We start from the raw sequence: 27,414 nt of genomic DNA, 5'->3' as shown, positions 1-27,414 counted from the left end.
CTTATCGCCCACAAAGATGGACTTTTACCACTTTTTCAGAAACTTCTCCGATATATTCTCACATTGTCCTATGATATTGTCCTCAGAAATGATCAATCTCAAAATTGAACGAAATACCTGGAATAGACGAATTTCTGAGTCGCGAAAGGTCGTAATGCTTGTTGATTGGCAGCAGTTAATATGAATCTTATATTGTCAGAATATGTTCTCTTTTAGCTCTTACCCGTCACATTCAGTGTGGCAACTTAACATCTAAGTGATTCTACAGGAAAACAGAAAGATTGGTTTATTTACACAAATGGCTTCATGCATTTATTAGATTGTACATCTTTAGAAAAGCTTTCGGAGAAATCAGGACACAGACAGTGGGAGGGTTGACTTAAACATTGAGAGGTGACAGATTGTGGTCGTACAGTTGCTTTTTGCTTCACAATGTGTTTGGCCGAATTGTAAACGCCCCTGAGTGACCTGAAAATGCGCCAGCCTGGTCACAGTTTGCTCCTAATTTGACGCCGGTGTTGTGTCAAAGTCTGTTCACTTATCTTATCCTGCCATCTTTTATGATGCTTAACCTAACCTGGCCCCACCTTTACCCTAACACGCTACGGAAAATACCATATGAAGGGGGAACAGACCTTGACAGAACCCCAGTAAGACATTAAAACATGGAGCAGGTTGTCCACTGACGACTGCAGGAATGGGGGTTCTATCCCCTGCTCCTCCTATCCACATATTGAAACGTCCATGGACAAGACACTGAAGCCCAAATAGATTTCAATGGTTTGCCAGCACCTTGCATAGTTGCTTTCTGCCTTCAGTGTGTGGGTGAATGAGTCCATTTACCATTTCGTTGGAATTGAACAATTCACCAAGAACAGACAGGACGCTGTTGACCACAGGACATTAAAAAGACAGTGTACATTGCTGGACAGAGTCGTAGAATATCTCAAACAAGCAGGTTTGTGTTTTCAAAACAAGTCCAGTACAGTCGTGAAACACATTCAGAATGCACAATCACTGAGACATTTTGTTGATCTTGGTCCGAAATTGACATATAGAGAGAAACATTCAGAGAAACACATTCAGAAATCTTAATAAACATACAGAATACAATCAGAGCTAGATAAACATTATCCTCATGCAGTTCAGTGGAAGAATCTGAAACATGGCCGATCTGTACCTTAAAGTTGTCTTTTGTCCCCACCTCTCTATTTCTCTCTTATTTACAGACATTCAACTTTATTTGAGGCCTCTATTGTACAAGGTAGATTAATTTGAGGTGTGTGAGCGTTATCTCAACATTTACATGCATGCAAGTGACTTTTTAAGTGTCCTACCCTTGCTGAGGAAATAGCACAGTGAATTGATATGCCCCAACATTCATTGTGTAAGAGCAGGTTGGAACAAACATACTGAATGTTCCATTGATCACTGGTTAAGTGGCTCCTTGGATAACAAAGCATCTCAGTGGACTGCTGTACAACCATAATAAAGCTAGCGTTTATCTTTGGTCTCCCAAAATCCAGTTTAGGACTATGCAAAGTCGAAAATACATTTTGATTTTAAAATAAGCCCTCTGTAAATTGAGTAGAAGACAGTTTAGGTTAAGTCGCTGCTTTAACTTGTGAGTCAGTGAGGATTTAGAAACTTAATATGTAAAGGGATTTCATACATTTTTGTATTTTTGGACAGGTAGGATAACCTATTTTGGAATAGGATACATTTGTTTTTATATGATTTTAAATTTTTGTTCCTACTTAAAGATAACCTGGCTAATTCATTAATGCCTCTCCCCACTAGCCTACTTGCAGCTTGAAGGTGTGGAAAAAGAGACCAGCATAGCCTAGCCTGAACAAACATAATAATAATTTAAAATCATTATCACCTAAAACCTTTAGGGTTTTAAACTCAAGCAGATTCAGCTGTAAGTTATTTTTTAAGAAACATTAGTAGGCTAATGCTAGGTTTTTAAAAAAATGACATTTTGGTTTGCAATAACTTACCTGACTTTCTTACCAAGAGTTAAATGAGAGAATCGATCATCACGCTCATATCTGCATGACAGGCTACATATAAAGTGCCAGCAGCCAGATAGCTTAGCACAAAGAAGTCAAAGACTTTGGGCAGGGCAAGGCTAGCTGTTTTCCATCTTTCTGGTCTTAATGCTAGCAGCTGGTAGTAGCCTCATATTTGGCATACAGAAATAACTGGTATCTGTCTTCTTATCTAACTCTCAGCAAAAAAAGCAAATAAGCATTACCAAAAAGTAAAACTACTCAACAAATTAAAAAGAAATATTAAACCTTCAGCCTGCAACAAGGTATGTTTCCATCTTTTTAAAGGAAATTCGACGTGTTCCAAAAGGCGCCCAGCTAGGCTTAACTATAAATGATCTTTTCTGACTGTGATCAGGTACAAAAAACTGTAAAATTTTCCAAAAACCGAACTGTTCTTTTAAGACAAGCAGTTAGTTGACACCACATACAGCAGATGTGCTCGCAAACACTCTCACATACAGGCTTGGTACAAAGAAAGATGTCCTAACCAGTGAACCTCTGAACCCTGTTGTCTTGGTCATTATACCAAAGTGTTCTGAAGGCAAGCATGGAAATATGCAAAACATGGCTGTGGATGGGGAGAGAAGAGGAAGCATGGGCAGAGAGAAGAGAGAAAGAAAGAGAGGTAGTAGTTGTTTCCCAAACCTTATTCTTCTTCCCACCTGTCTCCTCCTCCTCCTCCCTTCCATTAGATAATATCTCCGAGATTGTCTGATCCACAGGTTCCTACAACTCAGTTCCCCTCTCTTTTGCGGCTTATTGACATAACATCACTTGTTGGCTTGATTTAATCATTTCCAAACATGTGCTGTCATGTGCGCTGAGCTTGGAGTTGACGAGCCTCCCATTTGTTGATTGCTGTATCCCATCACGCCATTGGTGTTGTAGAGATTGATGCCAGCCATGTGCTGTGTCATGTGAAAGCCACAAAACACACTTTGTTATTAACAGCCCCTTTACGACCTGCAGCATTCATATAGTCAAGAGCAAAACACATACATACCTGGGAAATGTTCCACTGTAGCTGCTGGGAATGTTGCGCTCCGTACACCTGCTGATGATGTAAATTTCCAACGTGTTGCTGTGCCACCATCCCGCTCTGCTGCTGTCCCATAATGCCATTATGCGGCTGCCCCATCATCCCGCTCTGCTGCTGTCCCATAATGCCATTCTGCTGCTGCCCCATCATCCCGCTCTGCTGCTGTCCCATAATGCCATTCTGCTGCTGCCCAATCATCCCGCTCTGCTGCTGTCCCATAATGCCATTCTGCTGCTGCCCCATCATCCCGCTCTGCTGCTGTCCCATAATGCCATTCTGCTGCTGCCCCATCACCCCGCTCTGCTGCTGTCCCATAATGCCCTGGGTCATTCCTGTCATGTAAGGTGACACCATAACGCCACTAGGCTGAGCCATGACACCCTGAGCACCCATTAAGACATTCTGCTGTCCCATCATGACATTCTGTTGAACTCCAATCATGCCGCTCTGTTGCTGTCCCATCATGGCTATCTGTGATGTCATCATGGCGCCTCCCATTCCTGCCTGGGCTAAAGAATGGTACGATCCATATGGGTGTGTTGGGTATCCCATTTGGTTCATGTACAAGCCTGCTGAAAATAGTCACAGATAGAAAGTGGCCATTTTGGCAATTGGTAAGCAATTAAGCATGTCAATTCTCTAGTCTATTTGATGACTCACCTATTATATAATTAATACTTAAGGACCCTTAGAGGAAACAGCATCTGAGAAAATGCTCTCTAGTTCTCACCGTGAGTCGGCATACTGCTGGCATGCACTGAGGGCGTGGAGGCGTACAGGGAGAGAATAGAGTCCTTGGACAGTTTCTTGACAGTGCCCTCCTCTTTTCTGAGTGCAGGATCCATAAACAGACTGAGGTTTTCAGGCACTGAGGCAGTCACTCTGCTCTGAGGCATGGACTTGGAAACAGGCTTGAGAAGGAAAGAGACAGGGTGACATATAAACAGAAAGAATGAAAGTAGGATAAGGTTACCGTCAGTAGGGTAAGGGTGCAAGTAGGGGTGACAGTAGGGGCAAATATGGCATCTACAATGATAGATTTAAACATGACTAAGAATCTACATACACACTATCAGCTCTGAGTGGTGCTTTGACCCAATGCTAACTTTAGTATACTAACATGCTGATGTTTAGCAGGTATGTTCACCATCTTAGTCCAGCATGTTAGTATGCTGACTTTTTCTAATTAGCAGTAAACAAAGTAGACTAATGTGAATGTCATTCATTTTGCAGGTAATTGGTCAAATTTTGACCTGTTGATAGTAATATAGGAAAAGTCAGGGGATCACTAAAGTTATTATAATTCATCACATGGTTGTCAAGACATCAGTGTTTACCACAAATGGGAACCTAATTTTTGTGTTAGAGAAAAAAGTCAAGATCACAAGTCATTAGAATTCATGCTGCTGGGACCATGACTGTCTGTACAAAATTGTATGGCAATCCATCAAGAGTGAATGAATGAATGAATGTTTTATTTCAAACGTGAAAAATATATTACACTTGATGCACTAGTCATTAAAACCCTTTGTATGTTTGAAAGAGTTGTTGAGACATCTCTGTCTGGACAAAACTGTTGGACCCACTGCCATAGCAACATGCCATCCCTAGAGCCACACCTCTAGCATGGCTGCAAACATAAAGGTTCTGTAGAGAGCAGACAGTTTACACTATGTGCAGTGTGTTACCGTCGTTTTAGTGGAGGAAGCAGAGGAAGGCGCTGGCAAGGAGTTGAAGAGATCCAGTGCAGAGTGTGCAAGAGTTGGATTTGACACCGCTGGGCTAACATTACGGTCTGGAACACATCCTCCACCATTGGACACTTCAGGACTTGGACTGGGGGCATCTAATACAAGGTATATGGAAGCATGGTTATGATAATTTATTATTATTCATGATTCAAGTAAATCTTATCTCAATACTGTAATTGGATGTGATTGTGTGAATGTATGTGGGGAACAATACCTAATCCAAGCAGATCTGTAACAGACTGGGAATCTTTCTTGGGGGTGACATCTTTTTTCTGTCACAACAGAGAAAGTCGATACAAGTAGCATTGATAAATGAGCTTGACTCCAGATTTGTTTTTTTTCTGCAGACTCCCTGGCGTTAAAATGACCTTCCTCTGGTCAGAACAGCAAAGTTACTCCCAATTTTCCACTGCTGGCTGAAAAGTTCTCTCTTCAAGATATACTTGATATACTACTTCTCCTCACTGACTGACAAGCTCTCTCCTCTTTCATTAGCTTGTGTCTTCTTCTCCCTAGCACTCTTCCAGCTCAACCAAATGCTGCAGTCACTTACACTGCGTAATGTTAAAATCGAATAGATAAAGGCCAAGATGAGTTATGTCTTAATACTTTGATACAGCCTGTACTCACCAATTTCATCTTCTCAAACACAACTGGTTCCTTAGGTATATTGTCACAGCTCTTTTCTTTCTGTACAGGCAGAAAACAGTGTTTTTTCTTGTTCAAGCAAACACTTAATGTGGAATGGCCTTGCTCAAGAGTATCGTGATAGTGGTTGTTTTTTGATGATCCTGTTTGAAACAGCACAAAGCTTTTTGTTCTGTGTGCAGCCTTACCCTGAGCATCTGGATGTCGATAACCTTGTCTATGTACTTCTTCTTGTCATACTTGTCCCTGATAAAGATCTCTGCAGACTGGTCTGTCTCAGGGCGCTGGAAGCACTCAGGTAAGAACGCCTCGTAGAGACGTTTGGCTTTGGCATTTCCCATCTCCTGAACACACTGGTGACATCAAAAAACATTGTTGCATTGTTAAGCAGGCTAATAAAGCTATCTAAGGTACTATTCCTTGTTTGCGGGAGTCTGCTAATAAAACAGCATGAATTATTATTGTGGATCTAGATAAAAGAGAAAAATCTAAATGCTGACTATAGGAAAATGAATACACTCTGAGGCATGATGCTGACTATCTTGCCTATCAGACCAAGACAAACTGAACTGCATACTGATGAGGAAGTGTCTACTTCCTTGACTAACGGTTTCCCTCTGTTTCCAGCCTTTATGCTAAGCTAAAATATGCTAACCTCATATGAAATAACATATTTCCAAACATGTCAAACTATTTCAATAATACCTACAAATACAAACTGGGTTTGTTGTTGGTTGTAATTTTGACACTCCAGATCTATTATATGTTAACCAAATCAATATTTTGGGAAAAAAAAACCTTATGCTGTATGTCACACATTAATATGTATTAATGCCCCTATCTTGATGTTTGGCTCTGTAGTGTGACCTCTGACCTGGACCTGCTCCTGTGTCCATTGGTCCAGATTGACAGACTTGACCTTGGAGATGTGGACCCCCAGATTTCGATGGATACCAGCACAGCGGATACAGATGAAGATGCCCAAATTCCAGGATGCCCATCTCGGACCTGGAAGAGAGTAAGGTAGTTTTTCAAATTTAGACCAGGTGGTCTTTAGAGGGAGCCAATTGGCTGAAAAACAACAAAAACAAGGAAAAGCAAGAGTGAATCTAGCAGTGCTGTAACAGATAGGTAGAGTAGGCAGACAAGATGATTGGGAGAAGAATAATGAGATAACCTCTGATTAGTTCTAGTCCAATTTTAGACAGACAAGTCTGAAATTCAATTATGAGTTTGAATTCCGCTGGGAACACATCTAAACCAGTGTGATGCCCTGACACATAATGGGATCCAATAGGAAAGTTATCCTACATAACTGAGACTGAGAGGTGAGAGGGGGAGTAAAAAGTAACACACATACATACACACACACACAAACAGACACACACACACAAACACACACACACTGGATACCTGCAGGGATGATTACTCATTTGGTCATGAGCCTGTGTGTGTGGGAGAGCGCTTATCCGAGTGGGCCATTTTGTACATCTTACTGCCATATCTATTTTAAAGGTCCCATATCATGCTCATTTTCAGGTTCACACTTTCTATGAGAACATATTCACATGCTTTAATGATCAAAAACACATTATTTTTTTTCATACTGTCTGTCTGAATATACCTGAAGTCATTCTCTGTATGAAACCTGCCATTTAAGCCCCCTTCTGAAAAAGCCCACTCTGCTCTGATTGGTCAGCATTTCTGGGTGTTCCGCATCTGAACTCTCTGTGTCTCTGCACCATCATTGCAGCTGGGGAATGACTGCAACTGCACAGTAGTGGAACTTACTACCTATATATAGTATAGTTGTGACATAACAACTGTTCAGAAGTCCTGACGGCTCATCTAAAGACACAGTTTCTGAACACGGCTGTAAGCATTTTTCTGTGGATTGAGCATTTCGATACTTTCCCAGTATTTATAAAGTACCTTGACGTATTTTATAATAAAAAAGACACATATCTCACTTTTTGCAATATGGGACCTTTATTGGTCACATTTGATGGTTGTTTGCTATACATTTACCCCCATGTTTTATAGTTTTAAGCTTTATACCATGTTGTGTGTGCCTCACTGTCAGGGATCCTTGCCTTAACAGACAACTCTGAGACAGGGAACATAAAAACAACACTGTCAGGCTGTTTTGATGCTGAAATTATGCAACCGTCCTCTTCAGAGAATACAGCCAGCTTCAAAGAGAATACTAGTGCTTCTCTCCCCATCTCTCCTTACATCTCCCTCTCTTCTTGCCCCTCCTCTTCACTTTCCTCCATCTCTTCCTGCTCCCCCTCCCTTCGATCACTCTAGTTGGCTGAGCCACCCTCTGCCTCTCCACCCATATAAATCCTTGTTTGCAACCTTGCTACAAGTTGATGCACTGTAGCCTTTACACCACTAGATGGGGGAGCAGCTTTGTGATTTCGGATTTCTCATTGGCCTTTTCCTGTCTGGCAAAGTCACTGTGCAGTGTAAAAGAAAGGCCATTCTATGCAAATGAAAGAGGAAGTTGAGTTGTAGAAGAGAAAACATGCGAAACCTTCCTCTTTAAAGCAGCTGCGGAAACACTATGTCTGAGTGCAGAATCAAATAATAGCCTCTTGTCTTGGCTGCATCCTGAACTATGAATGCTAAAAGGGTTTTTCTGTTTGCATCATGAGATGGAGATCATCAGACTGACTCTGTACTGTCATGTGTTTCTGGGTTGCCTAGTTTGAAGGCTACGTTTTCAAATAAGGAAATGGAAAGACATCAATGGGTGTAAAATGCAAACAAAAGCACAGAGAGCAAACAACAACAGAGGGTCAACAGACAGACAGAGTATGTCCATCACCCTGACCGTCTGGCTGCAGCATTAGCTGTCATGCCGGCTTATAACAGTAGAATTACTCTGCAAAGCCTGCTTAACCGCTGTAAATGTTGGCACTGACAAAGAGAAAGAGAGAGACTGTCAATTGTGTACTCCTTGAATGCTGGATTAGTTTGCCCTTCTCATCCTTATTCTAATGCTCCTATGTGTCTTGGCTGGCATTTCTTATCTCTCTCATTCACCCCTGCTGCCTACCTCCTCCTCTCCCCTTTCCACTCATATCTCACGCTCACAGTTCTAATTCTCTTTTTCTGTTACGTTCTCCACCCTCACTTTCTGGGGTTTTGCCCAATTACTGCCACCACTGCTGCCACCATTGCTTTTTTCACATTATACTGACTTTTTCATCTCATTTAGCCAGGCCAGTGGCATGGCTCTAGGGTTGGCAATGTTGGTCTGGTGGTTCCGCAGCTTTGGTCCGGACTGAAATATCTAAACAGCTACTGGATTTGGTCCAGATATCCATGGTGCCTGGAGGATGAACCCTATTGACTTGTTTGCCCTGGCATTACCCCAAGCATCAGCATGAGTTTGACATTAAGTTAACACAACGTTAACTAGGTGTTTTTAAACTGTTTCACAATCTTAAATAGAATGGTCATGTGTTCAAAATCTGACCGTAGGACGTAAAAGTTCGGTAAAGATAATCATCGTTCATAGGTGATGCATCTGTATGACTTTTGTGATCCATTGACTTTTTTCTCTAAAGAACAACGATGATGTTGACCTCTATAGTTTTGACTGAAATGTCTCAAACTGTAGGATGAACCGCCCTGAAATTACAGACGTTTAGGTCCAAACCGTGTGTGTTCATGTGTCTTGTATTGTAAGCTCAAGTGTAGGTCTAATCTGCTTACAGCAGAGTATTATAAATGTTTGGAGTGCTTAGGTGTGTACAGGAGTGTGCTGACAAGGAAGAGGGTGCAGGACAGAGCTGAAGGTTAGTTATTTTAAGTGAATCGCACCTGCACACTGCACTAAAGTGGCCTCTTTGGTTCTAATGAATGCAGTGCTTAAGGAAGATCCCATATACAGCAAGTCTGTCCAGTAACAATGCACACCTCCAGGTACTTTGAACAGATATAGTAGAGAGGGAGTAGGAGGAATAGACTTCTAAAAAAAGGAAGGAAAGATTGGACAATTTCTGCAAATCAAAGTCTCCGTTACAGGGTTGCATTGCAGTGTACATGTATCCATAGTTGAGTAATAGTGGTGAGTCAACAACCACACAACATTTTTTGTAATCAAAGAACAACTACCAACACCTTCTTTTGTAGTATAACTGAGGTTTGACTGATAAAATCTGTCAGTTTTTTTTTGTCAGACAGTCTTTCTAGGGCAAACTAACCAAAAGTAGAGGTCTTGAATAGGATATTGATGAATCATCCTGGCAAAAAAGCAAGTGTGGTTGTCAAACATGCAGCTTGAAGCACATCAGGGGAGGAGAAGGCAGAGCTTGGGCGAGAGCCAAAAACAGAGACAAACAAGAGGGGATTTTTATAGTCATCAAATGGTGGACTTTAGCTAGTTGATGGCCTGCTGGGGTGTGCAGGGGGTATGACGAGCAGCGATCGAGTGCAAACAGAGATCCATAATGAACCTCTTTGTCACTCACCCACACACACACACACACACACATTTATTTGGATCACAACACTTGTGAGGACCTTTACTGGCTACACTCATTTTGTAACCCCTCACCTTCAGTTCTTACTCTCCTTTCCTTCAATAAAATGGTAAATTCAATTTTTAATGACATATGTAATGACATTGCTATATGCTATGCTATTTCAGTCCCAGATTGAATGCATTTCATTCACCTTGTGGGATAAAACTGGAAATTGGCACTGTGAAGTTCAGCACCTCATAATGACTATGTAACTGTCAAAAAAGAATACAGACTTGTTTACAGACTGTTCACAATGAAGAATTATACAACTCAAGAGCACGGTAATAGATTTTCATACAGAAATAAATGGAAATCCATGACTGTCTGGAAGGTTACCCTTAACTGGGGAGAATATCTCACTTTTATCAAACTTATGAGGATATTAATCATCATAAATATGGAAGTAGAAACAGTACAAACCACTATGATGTATTAACAATCACACACACACACACACACACACACGCACACGCACACGCACACGCACACGCACACGCACACACACACACACACACACACACACACACACACACACACACGCACACACACAGATTGTCAGATTGTTTCTGTTCGTTGGACAGTAATCTGGGTTGAGACAGCATTAAAGTGCTTGGGGAAAGTGAACAACAGAACTAGGTTTTTGGCTGGAAAAGATTGTTTAACTGATGAACAAAGCCAAGACTCTCTTGGCAAATTATCCTGTTGCTGAGTTGAATTTACTACTCAATCTTCACACGCCTTTACATGTCTGGAAAAAAAGGCAATTTCAACAGCTCAAGATCCATAATATTATGTTATAATAGTGCCTCTAAGTATCTCCTGTTCTGTTCTGTGGGGCCTGCAATTGGATATTGTGTTGGTTTGTTTGATTGGATGATACTAGCTACCTATCATGCAACCCAGGGCCACAAAGGAAAAAAGTTCTTATTATTGTGTCAATTTCTTTTTATTTTTATGTGATGCCCTCCTCTTCATAATGTCAGATAAACTTTATTTAATCATAGAACACGCATAATATTAACATCTTCCTTCCAAGGGGTACTTTTCTTTCAAGACCTAAGATGACACACATAAGTATGTCACAAATTACCATATGTATTCTTGTACACACAAAAGCAGGTGCATATGGCTCATTAGCCTATATCCCACAAGGATAAATGTTGCTCTCTGCACACATCTAGTTAATCCGTCAGAGCCTCAGTCATCGCTGGGTCCTACGCCCTCCTACGCCACCACCACACTAACATACACTCATGTTTACACACACTCATCCCATCCTTCAGCCCCTCAGCATCTAAACCAATCCAGAAACCCTGAGGCCACCAAGTGACCCAGTCCCAGTTTGAGCTAAGCAGATGGGCCCCTATTGATAATTTACTAATACACACCCACCATCTGCGTTAGTGTGTCATGACTGTGATCCTGCAGGTGAGTCACTGAGGACTGAATGGGTTATATATCAAAAGATGAGTAAGATTCTTTATCACTGTAAGCTTTATAGTCTTCTCAAAACACATTTTAGATGTGATGTGCTTAATTTCATCCCATTACTGATGTCATTGTTTGTCATGTTAGTGTGTTCTTGTACTGAGTATGTATTTGAGAATTTTTGAGGCTGTTTGTCATCTTTTCAAGATACAATACAAATGTTTTATGTTTTATTACAACAATAATTTACTGTGGGCAGGGATCTCCAACAAAACACTACCTACAGTACTGTATATAAACTGCATTGTCTGCTACCCTTGTAAATGTGTACTGTTGTTGTTGTTTCTTTCACATTTACTTGTAAGCTTTTCCTAGTATTTTGTCTCTTTCGCATACAGTAGCTAGGTAATTTCCAGGTAATGCATAGCAGATTGATGTTTGACATTGATGTGTGTTTCTCTATTATTAACAGTTGTACAATGCTTGATTACCAACCAGACCCCCAGACTGCATGCTCACCACTCAAATGTTCACTGTGTGGCAATTGTTGTGTGGTAATGGGATTACTTTGTAACTTTGGGAATATGGAGAGATTGAGATGATAGTTAGGGTTTCTGGCCTTCCACATCTGCGCTCTCTGTGTCTATGTCATTGTAGCCGAGGTATGACTGTAACGGCAATGTAGCAGCACTTTCTACCTATATATACAGTAGTATAGCTGTGACATCATAACTGTACGGACGTTTCTGAATATGGGCTGTCTGCATTTCTCTGTAGATTGAGCGTTTTGATACCTTCATTGTATTTATTTAGCACCTTAACAGGCTTTATATAAAATTACAATATGGGACATTTAAGGTTTATTAAAATACTACACAGCAAACCTCGGGCCGTGTATTGTTCCAGAAATAATGTTCATACTGCACACAGAGTGGGAGGGATCGAGGGTGGTTATAGGGACCCAGCATCTTATTTTTTTCCCAGGGGCCCCTGAAGGTTAAACTAGCCATGTTACATACTGTAGGCTCTTATGCCACTGTGCCACCCTCTCCCTGGTACTTTGAGACTCAGAACTCTATATACCAGCCAGGGGACACAAACAGCCAATCACCTGCTTGTTTTAAAGGAAATCCCTGCTGGCGTCTGATTGGATGAGATTAAAGGGTGAACGGGATGGGGGCTAGGAGGTTTTGGAGGGATAAGGCATGATATCACCAGGTGATATCTCCACAGCAACCGGGGTAAACCAGTAAACACAAGCACAATGGAGGCAATAAAGGAGAGAGGCTTTTATGCAAACACACACACACACACACACACACACACACACACACACACACACACACACACACACACACACACACACACACACACACACACACACACACACACACACACACACACACACATACACACACACACACACACACACACACACACACACACACACACACACACACACACACACACACACACTTATGCAGTCCCTTGAGACAGAGGTAGAAGTGTTGACTACATTATGCACCTGCCTTGCCCTCTCTCCCCCACCGCTTCATTATTTCCTGGCACTGTTGTGGATTTACAGTAGAAGTGACACATTGTGAGGAAGTGATGAAAAAACAAATAATACAGTACGTCATGCAGTACGAATGAAAAAGAGAGACAGGAAGTTGGGCAGCACAGGCAGTAACTGCAGTCAGAAAGTGGAGATAATTATTATTTCATTGCTGCAGTGTCTGTACAGTAGATACGGATGACCTAATAGCATCGTTAATGTGTTTTTGTGTGTTTTAATGTGCTGGTGTAAGCAAATACTTGGCTCCATGCATCTTGCCACTTCCTCTTCAATCACCCAGAGAGGGGCAGGTGATAGATGCACAGTAATCTATGTCAGAGCAAACAAGATTAGAGCAAACCTCATCCCAAGCCATATGGTCAAAAGTCTGACATGTGAGAAGGAAAGGAAGAGGAGGGGACATATGCTTTAAAGGTGTGCACGTGTGTGGTTTTGTGCGTGCATGTGCTTGTCATCTAATGCACAGAGGAGTAACACTTACAGATTCAAGAAAAAAGTGTGAATCAGGTAGGAGGTAAATTACCTCTCTTCAAGCATCAACCTAGATTTCAGTGTCAGTTTACAGTGTCAATTCATTAGCACAGTTACATGAAAAAAGGTACCAAATAAGAGTGATGTGTGACCTTTCAGTCAGTATGGAGCCATATGTTATTATTACATGGTTAAATAATAAATGCAGAGCATATTTTTTCACATACTTGACCAAACACACTGTAGTTTGCGGTCACTAAATGATCAAAAGAAATGTCACTTTTCTGAAGATTTAAGCCGGAGCTTTAGTATCCTTTGTGTGAATGCGTGTGTGATTATTTGCTATTTTCTCCGCTCACCCTAAATCTGGAGTCCAATTAGACCAGTGTCTTGCAAAAAGAAGTAATACCAATCAAAGAAGCAATGTACAGGCATGCTTGTTGACCACATGTTTGACTGATATCAAATCAAAGACAACCTTTATCAAACCAAATTGATTTCAAATTCTCTCTTCACATGTCCTGGATTTGGTCCAGAAAAGTTCCCCACTTAACCAACGCAAATAGGATGCCTTATCATTTATTTTCCTCTGCTTTTGTCGACTGTAGTCTTAGAACAGTCACGTCTTGAGTCACAAGTGTGTCTTCCTGAAGTCTAATAGTGTCTACAGTCTTATTTATATCTTCTTAAAAAGACCATCCAAAGGCCATATTCTCTGAAACAAAACCTCATTTTGTCAAATGAATTATTCACTGTGTCCTGGTGACGCCTACAGTTATAATCCAACCAAGACATCACATGTCATCTAAATCCTGTACAAATCTTGCCCTTGTCTATGTAATGTGAATGTTCTGTCTGTCTGTGTGTGTGTGTGTGTGTGTGTGTGTGTGTGTGTGTGTGTGTGTGTGTGTGTTTGTTTAAGCAAGCAAGGTTTGATGAAACTTAATTTCACCTCTAATGGGGAAGTTGGATGTGTGTGAAAATTATGCCAGAAAACAGAAGAAATAAGCAAGTGAAAAATCTATCATAACAGAAGGTGAACAAGACTGCAGATGATGTAAAGTGGATTTTTTAACAACTTTTTAGCTCAATACATTGTGGCATCTTAAGCTAAAACCTTTCAGTTGAGGTCGATTACAGTTTCTGGCAGTGGAGCTTAAATCAAGCAATGTGATTGGTTCATAACCATGGTATAATGACTACATACAATGGTTATGATGTCCAATACCTTTGCACAACTCACTGTAACTCCGTGGCAGAATAGACTAATAAAACCTAATCACGTTAAAATCTGCTACAAATGTAAACATTTAAGATAAACTTTGACCTCATGTGTGGCCTAATTAGGGAGGAGTGGATTGAACAGTGTGCTTATCTCCTAAAAAAAAGTCACTGTTTATGTGCTACTATATGAAGAATATTTCCCCTGCTTTACCTAGTCGTCAGACAGTCATTTTCAGCAGCGAACAGAAGCTGTTATCCAAGCAAAAACTGTAATTTTACCTCACAGAACACAGGAAATGTTGGTCTACCGCTACCTCTGTCGGTAAGTTTGTTTGTGTTATCGTGTGGCTGATTGGTGAATCCAAATTAACCCTTTAAGCAAAAGAAATAGCCTATGCTAACTTCTAGCATAGAATAAGATAGCAACTGCCTCAGGAAAGCTGTGTGCAGGCAGCTAGCCCAGGAAAACCCATTCTATCGTGTACATTATTATTTATCAATACAAATTGTTTAAATTGGAATGTGTCTTTCAGTTTCATATTGCCATACTTGAAAAAGCATGGTGGCCACACAACAACTTTCACTGTGATATCATCATAACATTGGCCGGTTCTGAACTAATGCTCCATTGCTAATGGTTGCATGAGAAAAAGCATTCTCTCTACAACAAGCTTTCATTAAACACGAAGCACCTGACCCGCTAAGTGTGTCTTATGAAATATTTGTGATGCCAGCATAAGCATCCCAGAACATTTTTACTTGCACTTGGCAGCTTCCTGAAAGTGATACAGACTCAGAATTGTGAATGGACAGAGAGACAGATGCAGACAGAGATTAATAAATATAAAGAGAGACACACCCAGATAGTGATAGCTCAAATGAACAATAAGCAACAAACTGAGTGGGGGCATTGAGAATGAGGTTAATTCAATTACTGGAGATCAAACAATCTGTCTGTCTGCACCTTTGTAGCACACATTAGAGATGATCCCCCCTGTCATGACACAGCCTGGTACACAAATCCAGAGAAAAGCTACCATAACATATTGATTTGCACTCAGAGTGTTCTTTGTACACAGCAGATTCATCTGTTGTAGTTTCCCTGTCCATTATCTTTGTGTCTGTTAAGGAAGCAAAGAAAGATCTGAACCTGAATGCAGCACTAAAAAATGCAGCTTAAACCTTAAGTACGGGAAGCTGCTTACTCATATCATTCATCAGGTTTTCACGAGGAATCGTAAGGGTGTCCCCTGTGTGGCAGCCTGCAGTGATTTACGTAGATTCAGGGCCTTCACTTGAGAATATATGACTGGAGGGTGAGCAGCGCCGGCCATGTGGAAGTGGAAACGTGACATGCACCTTCCCTGTTGAATCATTTGTCAGACTTGGCATGGAGAAGCCAATCGTATCGATCTCAAGAGCAGAAGTGTCACAGTTACATCAGAACCTGTTTGTAATCCATCATAGGACATATCCAATATAGGTACAAATGGGAGAACACTAAAACAGGGTACCAGCACCGCACATTTTTCCAGTTACAAGTTCCAACAGGAAGGATGTAACAACTTTCTAATAAATATAATTATCATCGTGTGACACAGGAGAGTCGTTCACTGACACCTGAGGTTTGCTTCTGGGAAACTATAATAATTGTGAATGGATTTTATGTGCACTTCATCTACAGTATCTGCCAATGTGTGGAAACAATATTTTTGAGAATCAGTTTGTTGATTTAGTCTCCAACTCAGTGTATTTATGACCAAAACAGCATTGTTTACCCATCAGCATTGCAGAACAGGTTTAGAAAATAGCTCATGACATAGTTCAAGGCTTCAGGCTACAAACAGCATAAAAGATGAGTTTTTTTCTTATATACTTATAAACTGTAGGACTATACAGGCTACAATAATTTTACAATATATCCTAGAAGGATTGCAGGGATACTATACCAACATCCCAAAAAAAAACAAAAAAAAACATGAAGGACAGTATAATGTCACTGCAACCAATTCTTTAATTCACATTAGCCTATAGTAATAACATGATGATGATGACAGACTTGCAATGCCTCTCTAATTCCATTATAATGCTAAAATATTGTACTGTTGTGCCCTTTCTGTGCCCCATCTGCACTCAGACTGCAGGAACAGTCTGTTCAGGGTGATTCAAAGTCAGTCCTGATCTCTATCTGTCTTCCACCCCTGTGGTTTCCCCACTGGGGTTCAGAGAGCCTCAGGTGTCTTTCATGGGCCTCAACAGTTGGAGTAATTTTCACTAATGATCTCATTTACTCATCTCACCCTGAATAGTTGCCCAATCACATTAATAACAAAAACATTCTTAGATGACAGTATACAATCTGTAGCTATTGTGGCTACCTGGTTACTATGGCTAGTCTATTTCTTAGGGGAGCTGGCATCATGTAGCAGCATGCCATGCTCCAGCCCTTATGGGGATGTGTCCCCGTGTCTTCTTGCACCAGAGTACAACGTAATTGGTCGAAGGGTGATGAATGCAACGCCGCATTTTCTAGCCGTAGTAAATGAGTCAGAGGGGTGGATTCATGCCCTGGCCATTTGTAGGCATGGGCAGGATCGACCAGGGAAACAAGACATTGGTAATCACCTACCTTTTGATTCGCAGTCAGCGCAGAATTTATTCTCTTCCAGCGCCAGTAAAGAGTTGAGGACAGTCTGGTATCTGTCAACGTCTTTCACAGATTTGCCCGTCATCATTGCACTTGTCCAACTCCTCCACAGCCCCGCTGCAGTCCGTACCGGCTTTTGTCAAATAGGAGAATTAATTTGATCAATTAAAGCAGTGTGTGCAGAGCCGATGCGCTCCGGTCCTCCTCCTCCTCTTCCTCCTCGCTGTAAAGCGGGGCGAGTTTGTTTCACCAAGATGGGATGATTGCTTCTCAGCCAACCAGCATGCGGGTTATGCAAACACTAATATAGGATAATACTAGGCTAATCGAGGCATAACGTGGAAGAAAAACATTATTTGGTAACTAAGCTTCAAAATGTGAAGTAAGGTCGACTTAAAGCGCATCTGTAAGCTGTCAACGATTGGTACGGACTCCTCCAAACAGATCCTCCTCCTCCTCTCTCTCTCTCTCTCTCTCTCTCTCTCTCTCTCTCTCTCTCTCTCTCTCTCTCTCTATCTATCTCTCTCTCGCTCTCACTCACACACATATAAACACACACATCCACACAGACACACACACACAGACAGACACAGACACACACACACATACACACACACTACATTGTTATCAAAATGCAGCTGCAAAATTGTAAATAGTCATTACATTATATTTGTTGTATATAATATATATATGTATATATATCATCATCATATTATTATCTGTGTATATACACAGCCTACTCTATTTTAAAGATGCATTTGTCCTCCTTTATTATGAAAATGTCGTTTAGTTTATAGGCTTAGGTATACTGCCATCCTGTGGTCAATCATGAGTAGGTTTTGAATAGTAGGGCTCTCTGTGGGCCCGTTTCCCCCTCCAGGACACAGGGCGGCGATAAAAAAAAAAAACAACCTGCCAAGAGGAAAATAGTCATGGAAACGTTGGTTAGACAGCTGACTGAAGATCACGCCAACCTAGCAAAGTTACGCCAAAATACCAGAAATTAGGGTTAGTCGTTTTCAAAATAAAATTTGTGGCGTCGCTCCCGTCTCTCCTGTAAAAAGGGAACAACAATATAATGCTTTTTTAAAAATCTTATTTTTAATTTTAGCAGACAAAAAAATACAACATCATTATTATTAAATATCACCACGAGGCTTCAATATTATTATTATTATTTAATTTGTTTATTAAGGCATTTATTTATTTTATTTTTCTTTCTTTTGTTAAAAGTTATACATGCAATTTTAGCACGTAAACATTGCATTATTTACTGTAATATCTGTGCCTGTATTGCTCAAGCACAGATATTCAGCGAGTTAAAAACCGGAACTACTACGGTTTAATCTAGCGAGCTTGACTTTAGTGGAAGTGTGTGACCACACCGGGGATTACGGAAATAACTGCTAAGCCGAAATCAAATAAATAAAGGATTAATATCGACTCGCCACCTGTGTTAGCCTGTAACCCTGTCCACAATGTCCAGGCAGTCCAACCGAACAACAGACAGCAAGAAGATGGTAAACAGTCGCGCAGGGTTCGTTAGCCTAGCTAGCACAATGCTAACCGTAGCATCATAGCTAACATAACAAACTGGCTACACTAACAGTTCCTCTGCGAGCTAAATGACTTGTCAGTAATGTATTTTTGTTTGGCATGTGGGGCTAGATACACCAGTTGGATAGCTAACGTTAAGTGTTTCATTTATAGTTATATTTGTATCTTTGAGGAAGTGCAGTTCGTTGCTAGCACACAAGCAAAGCGGTTAGCCTCCGTAGCTGTTATGGTCTCCTCCTTGTCACTTCACTTTTAAAGATAACTTTATGTACAACTTAAAAATTAAATCCATGATATGCGATTTTAGCAAATATATAGGTCTGTCATCACGTTCAACTATGGGTCAGTTTTTATTTGCACGGTTGGGGATGGCATTAAAGTGTTACATCGACATCAAGATGATCAAAATATGCAGTATGTTATTTAATTATGGCGTGTAAATGAAGTTTATTAAAAATATTTATTTAAACAATTATTATTATTATTATTATTATTATTAGACATCATTTCAGCACCAGGAGCTGTCCATAACATGATCTACTTCCTGGTGCAGTGCAAGTAGGCCCTGTATCTGTTTACAGGTCTCTCCACATTGAAATAATTCAATTTTAGCCCTGACTTATGCCAAAATTCAGTGTGTTTTATACATTAATAAAAGGCAAGGTAATTGACAACACTACTTTTAAAGAGTGTGGAGCTTGTTATCGTTTCAACCTCAAACCACCAAGCGCTACTAGTCACAATTGATGTGTTTTATCTGGCCAATACTGGATCCCTTCTGAGGTGGGGGCCTGCTTTTTTATGATTATTGAATCACCACATAACATCCATACGCTATTAGTTAAATGTCTTCATACACTTATTCCAGCGTGAATCATTTAATTTTGAAAGGCACAAATAACATGATAATTTTGTTTTCTTTGTTGTAGAACTCTGAGCTGTTCACTCTGACTTACGGGGCCTTGGTCACCCAGCTCTGTAAAGACTACGAGAATGACGAAGAAGTCAATAAACAACTGGACAAAATGTAAGTATCCCGATCTAATGTCATTAGCTTTGTTCACACCCAACTATACTGTAGTTTGCAAATAGTGTAGCTACCAAGCAAGTGTGCCAACAGGTCATTCTTATTTTTGCACACAGAATGTTTTATTTTCTTGTCGAATTATTTCTTATGTTTTATTAATTGCACGGGTACCATATTAATCATTAAATACCCCTTTTCATACCACCATTATAATTACATACATCATCAGCAACAGAAAAGTTTTACTATAAAACTACCCATAGGCTAGTTTTAGCAGTTATTTGTGTATGTCAGTGCAATTCACTTCAATAACCAAGCTGCAGTATGTAACAGCAAGGCTTTCACATCACAGTATACCTTACATACCACCTTCACACCATCACATATGGTATATGAGCTATTACAAGGTGTAACTTTGCTTTTTGTGTATAAGACCACTGGGGTTTGTGGGAATACTCTTATTCAGTACATAAAGTACATAAAGCGAGTTGCTTTGTTTCAACATGTTCATCGTTTGCTTGTTAAACCAACGGAAGAGTAGTGATTTTCCTCTCTTTAACTCTCACCATCACACTGCTCCGACACAGTCCGCCGCCCTCTATTCATAATATACGTAGACACAAACTAGATCAGAGATATGACAAACCTGATTGTGTCAGGTTTTATTTCTCACACTTCTGTGTCAGAGGTTCCCCTCTGCTCTCTGAATTTCTTAGGACTTACAGGGTGTTTGAAGATAAGAACACTTTTATGTTTGAGAGAGAAACATTTCTGGAAAGCAATGCTGGATACTGTTCTCCCATAAAATATGATTAAGAAAAAATTCAAAGCATCCTGTCACGCTGACAGGACTTTGGACTGGATGTACTTTTCTTGTCTGGTCCTTAAGCTCTCTCAAAGCTAAGCTATGATGGGGCTTGTCTTACCTGGCCTTAGAAGGCAGTGAGTCTGCACTGCCCATTCTGTTAGTTGCCAGCCAACAGGTCACAGGCAGACCATGTTAGGATTGGGATGCATCAGTTGGCTCTAGATTCTGTAGTTGGAATAAGTTGACTTGACCTTCTAATCATTATTATCAATATTTGTATGACTCAGACATGTTCTTCCTCTTTAGGGTTATTCTACCTCAGTACTTTTCTTCTACTACAATAAGAAAGAATGACTTTATCTCTTTTTCTCTTGCTTCTGTTTGTTTTTCTCTCTTTCATAGGGGTTATAACATTGGAGTGCGTCTGATCGAGGACTTCTTGGCACGCTCCAGCATTGGCAGGTGTCAGGATTTCCGAGAAACAGCCGATGTCATTGCTAAGGTAACTGAACTTTTCCGCGCCAATCAGAGCATGACCGTTGACTTCTCCCAAAGATTGAGGGAGAGAGAAGTGGAAGGAGGGACAACAAAAAAAGACAAATTAGAGAGAGTGATGTTGATAAAACATCTGAAAAATGATGAGGGAAGGAAGAGAAGGATGTTGGAGTAAACCCATGATTATGACCAAGTAGATCATTCCCATTCTGCATCCTTCTTAACTTGAGGCAAAGTTAACCTTTTTCTTTGCTATGTGCGATAGCTACCTGGATATTTATAAGACTAGGATTTGCTTACATGTGTAATGAAATGTAATCCACCAGAAAGGTGATGCACATTCAGTGATACCCCTTCTCTGCTTCACTGTCCAGGTACTAATTAAGATCTAAAACAACGACAGCATATACTGTACAGGCCTGTAGTACAACTGAATCATCCAGCCTGTAGATTTTTTAACATAATCCTCCAAAGTCAGACTCCCTTTATGACTGATTTGTCAGACAGATGCAAGCAGAAAATGTATGTTTAGCAGAACAACCTCTTTATTTATAATGGAAGAATGTGCGGCGAAAATGTGCGCACCACATGCATACGTCAGACCAGGCGTACACATGGTTTTAGCTGAAATTGCTGCAGGTGAAATGATGAGGAGACTGTATATAGGTTGAGAGATGGTTTTTGGTTGTTTCACAAAGCTACACAGCATTCTGTAAAATGTTAATCAAAGAAATTCAATTTTATATATGTAACCCCACACTTCTAGCTCAGGGAACTGGCTCTTGGTCATGAAGAGAAGGGTCATGTAAATGGAGGACAGCCGTGGGACAGTGGTTTGGAAGGTGCATCGATAGCCTTGCCTGAGGATATCATATGACCTCTAGCTAAACTCTGAAACCACCTCAGTCATTCGTCAGTGAAATGTAATGTGGAGGTCTGCTGTGATGCTCAAGAACAGAGTTTCTAGGTCATAAGAGTCTTTTCAGAAGGCAAGACATAATCAAACCACTTATAGTGCTTTCTAAAAATAGTTTTGTTGTTATGGTTAAGGTTAAGCTCCAGCATCAGACCATTTTACATGGTTACGGTCCCACATTTTAAGAAGTGAGATTTCTGTTTCTTTTTTATTATGAAACAGGTCAAGGTGCTATATAAATACTGCGAAAGTAACAAAAACCTTCAATCCACAGAGAAGTGCACACAGCTGTAGTCAGAAACTGCCTTAAAACAAGCCGTCAGTACTCCCATACGGTTGTGATGTCACAACTACACCGTACCTATACCTACATATAGGTAGGAAGTGCTGCTACGTTGAAGAGACGACGAAAGCAAAGATGCGAAAGACCCAGAAACGCTGACCAATCAAAGCAGACACTGGTTTGTGACTGCAATTTCCTTAGCTGCAGAAAACTTTGTGCATTTGTAAGAAAGTATCCCGACACATCACAGCGTGAAAGTGCTGCAGAAGAAGAGAAGCAACAGATGTGTGTGGATAGGATTGGACATTATAGCCCAACTAATGTGCAATCAAACATTACTGCTCAACTGAGTAATCCTGCACTGTTTTCTTTTTATCCACTCCTCTCCGTCTTGTGGCTGTTATTAGGTTGCATTTAAGATGTACCTGGGAATCACCCCCAGTGTGACAAACTGGAGCCCGGCAGGAGATGAATTCTCCCTGATCCTTGAGAACAACCCGCTGGTAGACTTTGTGGAGCTGCCGGATAACCACAGCACGCTGGTCTACTCCAACCTGCTGTGTGGGGTCCTTAGAGGAGCCCTGGAGATGGTAAGGTCAACATACTCACTATTCATTTTACACTGTCATAGAACAGAGGAATCCATAGATATATCGAAGAACAATTTGTGCATAGAAATGTAAGTGATTATCAATCTGATTTAGGTCCAGATGGCTGTGGATGTGAGATTTGCTCAGGACACTCTGAGAGGGGACAATGTGACAGAGATCCGCATGAAGTTTATCAAGAGGATCGAAGAAAATCTCCCAGCAGGAGACGAGTGACGGAAACAAAGAAAGATCCTTCCCTCAACTTCTTGTCTCATTTAGGGAGAACTGAGTAATATGAGGAACTCTGTCAGAGGATGAATGAACTGAACTGAACTCAGAACATCAAGATGAGTGGTATAGCTCAAGAAACAATTCCTTGGCACTGATCTGCGGTCCAGTTTGAGGGGAAAGTTTTTGTAGGTGTGTGCCTAAATTACAGCAGTGGCTGTTGAGGAGAAGAGAATGCTTTTGACCATTTATCTGTCACCCTTTCTTCATTTAATGTTCAAATATCTGTCCTGTTTCATTTGATCATGTATAGACTTTTCTTTTTGGTGCAAGCAAGGCGGGAAAGCCTTACATCGTAATGTTTTAATGTTTGTCTTTTTTTTTTTTTTTTTTAAAGAAATCACACTATATTGTTGCCAAATATATGGCATGTTAATTTATGTAGATGGATATGTCAAATAAAAGCGGCATTTAATATGATGCTTTTTTTCATGTGTTTCTGACAGTGGAGAGACTTGACACTTTATAACATGCCTGTTGGGCAACCCGGAGCAGTTTTAATCAGTTGCACACACACACACACACACACAGTCCTCTGTACCACCTTGTCAGTTCTGCTTCAGTGTACTGTCGGCGCGTTATTCCTTCGGTATGCCACAACCACTCTGCAAAGGAAAACAAAAACAGACCCAATGCCTCTCTTGTATTTGTTCAGGGTACATGCATGTAATGTATGTGTGTGTGTGTGTGCGTGCGTGCGTGGGTGTGTCAACAGTGCTTGGTTCTGGTTGTCACACCTGTGAATGGCTTTACGTCACCCTGAAATAATGAGCAGAACTTCTCATTTAGACCCACTGCGCACCTCGTCAATAACTGAAAACACAGGCAGCCATTCTCACACACACACACACACACACATAAATCATCTCTGGTATTGCCTTAGAAGCAGACTTCTGGACTGGATGCCACGGGAACATTAGCCATGTTTTTCTTATTCTTATGTCTTTTTTGTTTTATTGTGTCACAGAACAATAACAGAACCAAACTCACAAGTCTGCTGAAAGTACTTAGAGAATGAGATTGTTAGATAAGGGTTTCCTTTCGGAGAAATCTGTCCGCCATTAGCTGCTGGAAACCTTCTGGGTCCATGCATCCTATTTTATAACTGCTAGTACATGAACCCATGTCAGTTTTAGTATTCAGGCAATAGAAGTCAAATTCTCCAAACAGCCACCAGAGGTTGCTGTGTGCATTGTGTCCATCAGATGTAGGCAGCATCGTTCCCAGTATAAGGCTTAAGTGGGTATATTGGGTGAAAAATATTCCAAGGCTCCAGAAAACACAAATAAAAGGTTCATTTTTAGATTATTAATATGGGGAGGGAAGACAATTTGCAATAATTGGACAGAGTGGCTGATGCCAATATATGGACTCTGGCTTTGATTTGGCTGGAGATTAGAGAAACGATGACAACATGCAGTCCTGCACTTGTCTGGGGTATTGCTCATTTTAAAGGATAGAGTAGAACGTGGAAGCACCCTGACGGCACTCAGCTTTCAATAAGCCTCCTGGGCCATTAGGCGAGCCCTCAACACATAACCTGCACATATCTATGTACTCTGTAGACCTGTGTTGTGGATGTTGAATACAAAGTGAGCAGGAAATAGTTTTTGTGCAGAAGTTTAATGTAAATGACATGGCAGAATTAGAGCTTTGTACCTGGAAATAGGCCGTTTTTCTGTATCCCACCACTAGAATGTCTAGAGAGTGTTTTGTGATGATTGTTTTCACAGTTTTATGCATTAAACAAGAGAGTATGAACACGAGAAACAAACATTCCGATTTGACTCCTCATAACCTGTCCATCTGTGATTTCTATTCCCTTTGCAAGACTGCAGATGTTGTTGCAGAATAAAAACACAAGCAGAAAAAAAAAAGTTGTTGTTGAGGCACTTAAGACTCTCCGAACCATGAGGAATCTCTTTAAAGATGCTATTTTTATCTATTGTCCCCCCTGACACCCCCTCTCTTCTCTCTCTCATGGTTGTTTACACACATGCACTCTGGGAGAAGGACATTTCCCATCACTCAAATGTTGGCTAAGGTTTGATTGGTATCTGCCAACGGCACACTCTCTGTTTCTTTTTCACATTTTGGTTTAGTTTATGTTGTCTATATGTTTATTGCAGTTGCCTATATTTTTTTCTTAGAAAACTTGATTAGGACAGACCTGAAAAACAAGTAGCAAGTGTTACGGGCCCGAGACAACGTGCAGCGATCTGCTTTAAGACAGCTAAACGTTTCCATGTGGCTTTTATGGAAAACAAATGGTAAAAGGCACGCTGTGACAGTAAAGCCGAGCGCACAGTCTAGTATTGACCTGCGCTTGAATACCGCATCCCTTTGTTGTATGTCCACTCCATCCATTTCCACCCACCGTTTCTCTCAGTGTTCCAACTTTATTTTCTGTCATTGTTTCAATCATTCCTCCTTTTTTCCATTTTCTTCGTCTTGTTAATGTTTTGCTCATGTGCTCAAGGAAAGCCAGCAGTCTCTAAATAAAAGAAAGGATGTGTTATAGTTGAGGAATGTCCCACGTCTGATGGGAAACGTGTTGTCTCTCAGGTGAGGTAAGGGCTGACTGTGGTTGCAGTCACTCGGGATTTCCAGAGGTTTCCGGAGTGTGTGTTTTCTGTCAGGTCAGTGGAAAGAGCAGAGATGACAGCAGGATGGACAGGACTCTTTAAGAACAGAATGAAGTGAGTCAGCAAACAAGTGTGTTCATGCTAAAATTCCCAGACAGACTGAATAATATTCCCAGGCGGTGAAGCTGTGGGAAGAGGCAGTTGATTTAATGAGCATGTCACTGTTGCGCACCTGAAAAGATGCTCACATGAACATGAGAGTTGTTACATAATTCCCAGACTCTATACGCTTGTCTGCTAAAACATATCATGTTGATCGTGGTGAAAGTGAGATTTTAGTGGTTTCAGGGGATGTTCGTTTTGGGATTTATGTGCATAAACACCTCAGTTAATAAACGTGCATGTTGCTTTGAGGGGTAATTATGATTTGATTTGGTATTTAGTCACATTATGTACCCACTGAAACCTGCTACAGCATCTGCAAGCCATTTGGAAAATGATTCATCACCCACTTCCAGACAAACTGTTGTGCACTTCCTACAAATCTAATAACTCATGCATTGCTCAACCATTTAATATGTCCTGCACATCCAACAGAAAGTGAGAAGTTTTAGGCCTCCTGGAGTTATGTTTGGGTCATCAGGAGTGTTGGCAGGAAGGCTGAAATGACAAACAAAAGCAATGAAACACCTCTCCAAGCTCAAAACAAAAGCATGGGTCAGAGCCAGCTAACCCGTTTGATAAAATCCTGTATCACTAGAGTCAGGCCTTCGTGTTAACAAAGAAAAAATCTCAGCAGGAAGACATGTCAGGTTGAAATTGATCCAAAGCTCTTTTCTGTCTGAGGAGTGACCTTGCTGGTTCCACAAGGGTTTCAGCCGGAGTCCTGGATGCCGCCGAGCCATTTAATGCCTTGTTTTTAGTTTTTCCTCCTTCCCTTTCTTCCAGGCTTTTTGGATGGGAGCTGCTAAGCTGCTTTCACTCTGCTTCCAATTTCCTCCTGCTCTTTTGTTCTTCCTCTTTTCTCCAGGATCTGATGAAGAGAAGTTTTTAGACGTTCCTGATGATACAGGTTTTACCCGTTCCAGATCCTCTTTATCTTTGAGCCTCATTTTCCCACAGTACACTCAACTTTTGTCTTGTTTTTCTCCCTCTTTTTCTTCTCTTTTACCCAACAGAGCTAGAGTTTATGTAACAGAACTTTCCAGCTTGGACAGGCCTCACTTGAAGATGGAGCGAGGAGAATGAGCGGGAGGGAAAGAAAAAAAAGTGTCATGTAATATTGCAATGGCTAGCCCTGAAGGGAAACAGCACTTCACCTTAGACTTCATTATTCGAGGGCCTTTTCCTCCAAATGCACATATGTAAGCATACATTTATATCAGCCTCCCAGGCAGTTACAAATACGTTAATTCCAATTGAAAAGCAGGAATGTGAAAGTCCTGGTTTGCCCTGGACTAAAATCAAACCAGGCTTCCCTCCCAGA

General features: G+C 40.8%; 2 protein-coding genes across 4 annotated transcripts; one reads left to right on the top strand and one right to left on the bottom strand.

Moving 5' to 3' along the window:
- Positions 1 to 2,814: 2,814 nt before the first annotated feature.
- smap2 (small ArfGAP2) lies at positions 2,815 to 17,684 on the bottom strand. Of its 3 annotated transcripts, none has more exons than XM_083925055.1 (9): positions 17,362 to 17,684; positions 6,370 to 6,503; positions 5,684 to 5,848; positions 5,478 to 5,537; positions 5,062 to 5,119; positions 4,785 to 4,942; positions 3,827 to 4,007; positions 3,061 to 3,668; positions 2,815 to 2,965 (listed from the first exon to the last, which is right to left on the bottom strand). In XM_083925055.1, the coding sequence occupies exons 1-9, from the start codon at positions 17,465 to 17,467 to the stop codon at positions 2,849 to 2,851; spliced, it is 1,587 nt and encodes a 528-aa protein (XP_083781181.1). In that variant the 5' UTR covers positions 17,468 to 17,684; the 3' UTR covers positions 2,815 to 2,848. The 3 variants fall into 3 exon arrangements, with proteins under 3 accessions (XP_083781181.1, XP_083781182.1, XP_083781183.1); XM_083925056.1 differs by having other exon boundaries at positions 3,061 to 3,665; XM_083925057.1 differs by lacking the exon at positions 5,478 to 5,537.
- Positions 17,685 to 18,753: 1,069 nt separating this feature from the next.
- Positions 18,754 to 23,760, top strand: trappc3 (trafficking protein particle complex subunit 3). The gene is made up of 5 exons (XM_083925102.1): positions 18,754 to 18,899; positions 19,866 to 19,963; positions 21,174 to 21,273; positions 22,873 to 23,055; positions 23,170 to 23,760. The coding sequence occupies exons 1-5, from the start codon at positions 18,858 to 18,860 to the stop codon at positions 23,287 to 23,289; spliced, it is 543 nt and encodes a 180-aa protein (XP_083781228.1). The 5' UTR covers positions 18,754 to 18,857; the 3' UTR covers positions 23,290 to 23,760.
- The last annotated feature ends 3,654 nt before the right edge of the window (positions 23,761 to 27,414 follow it).

Source organism: Echiichthys vipera, assembly GCF_963691815.1.
Source record: "Echiichthys vipera genome assembly, chromosome: 13".
NCBI lineage: Eukaryota > Metazoa > Chordata > Actinopteri > Perciformes > Trachinidae > Echiichthys > Echiichthys vipera.
Note: the sequence above shows the minus strand (reverse complement) of the source record. Positions and strands in the feature narration are given on the sequence as shown.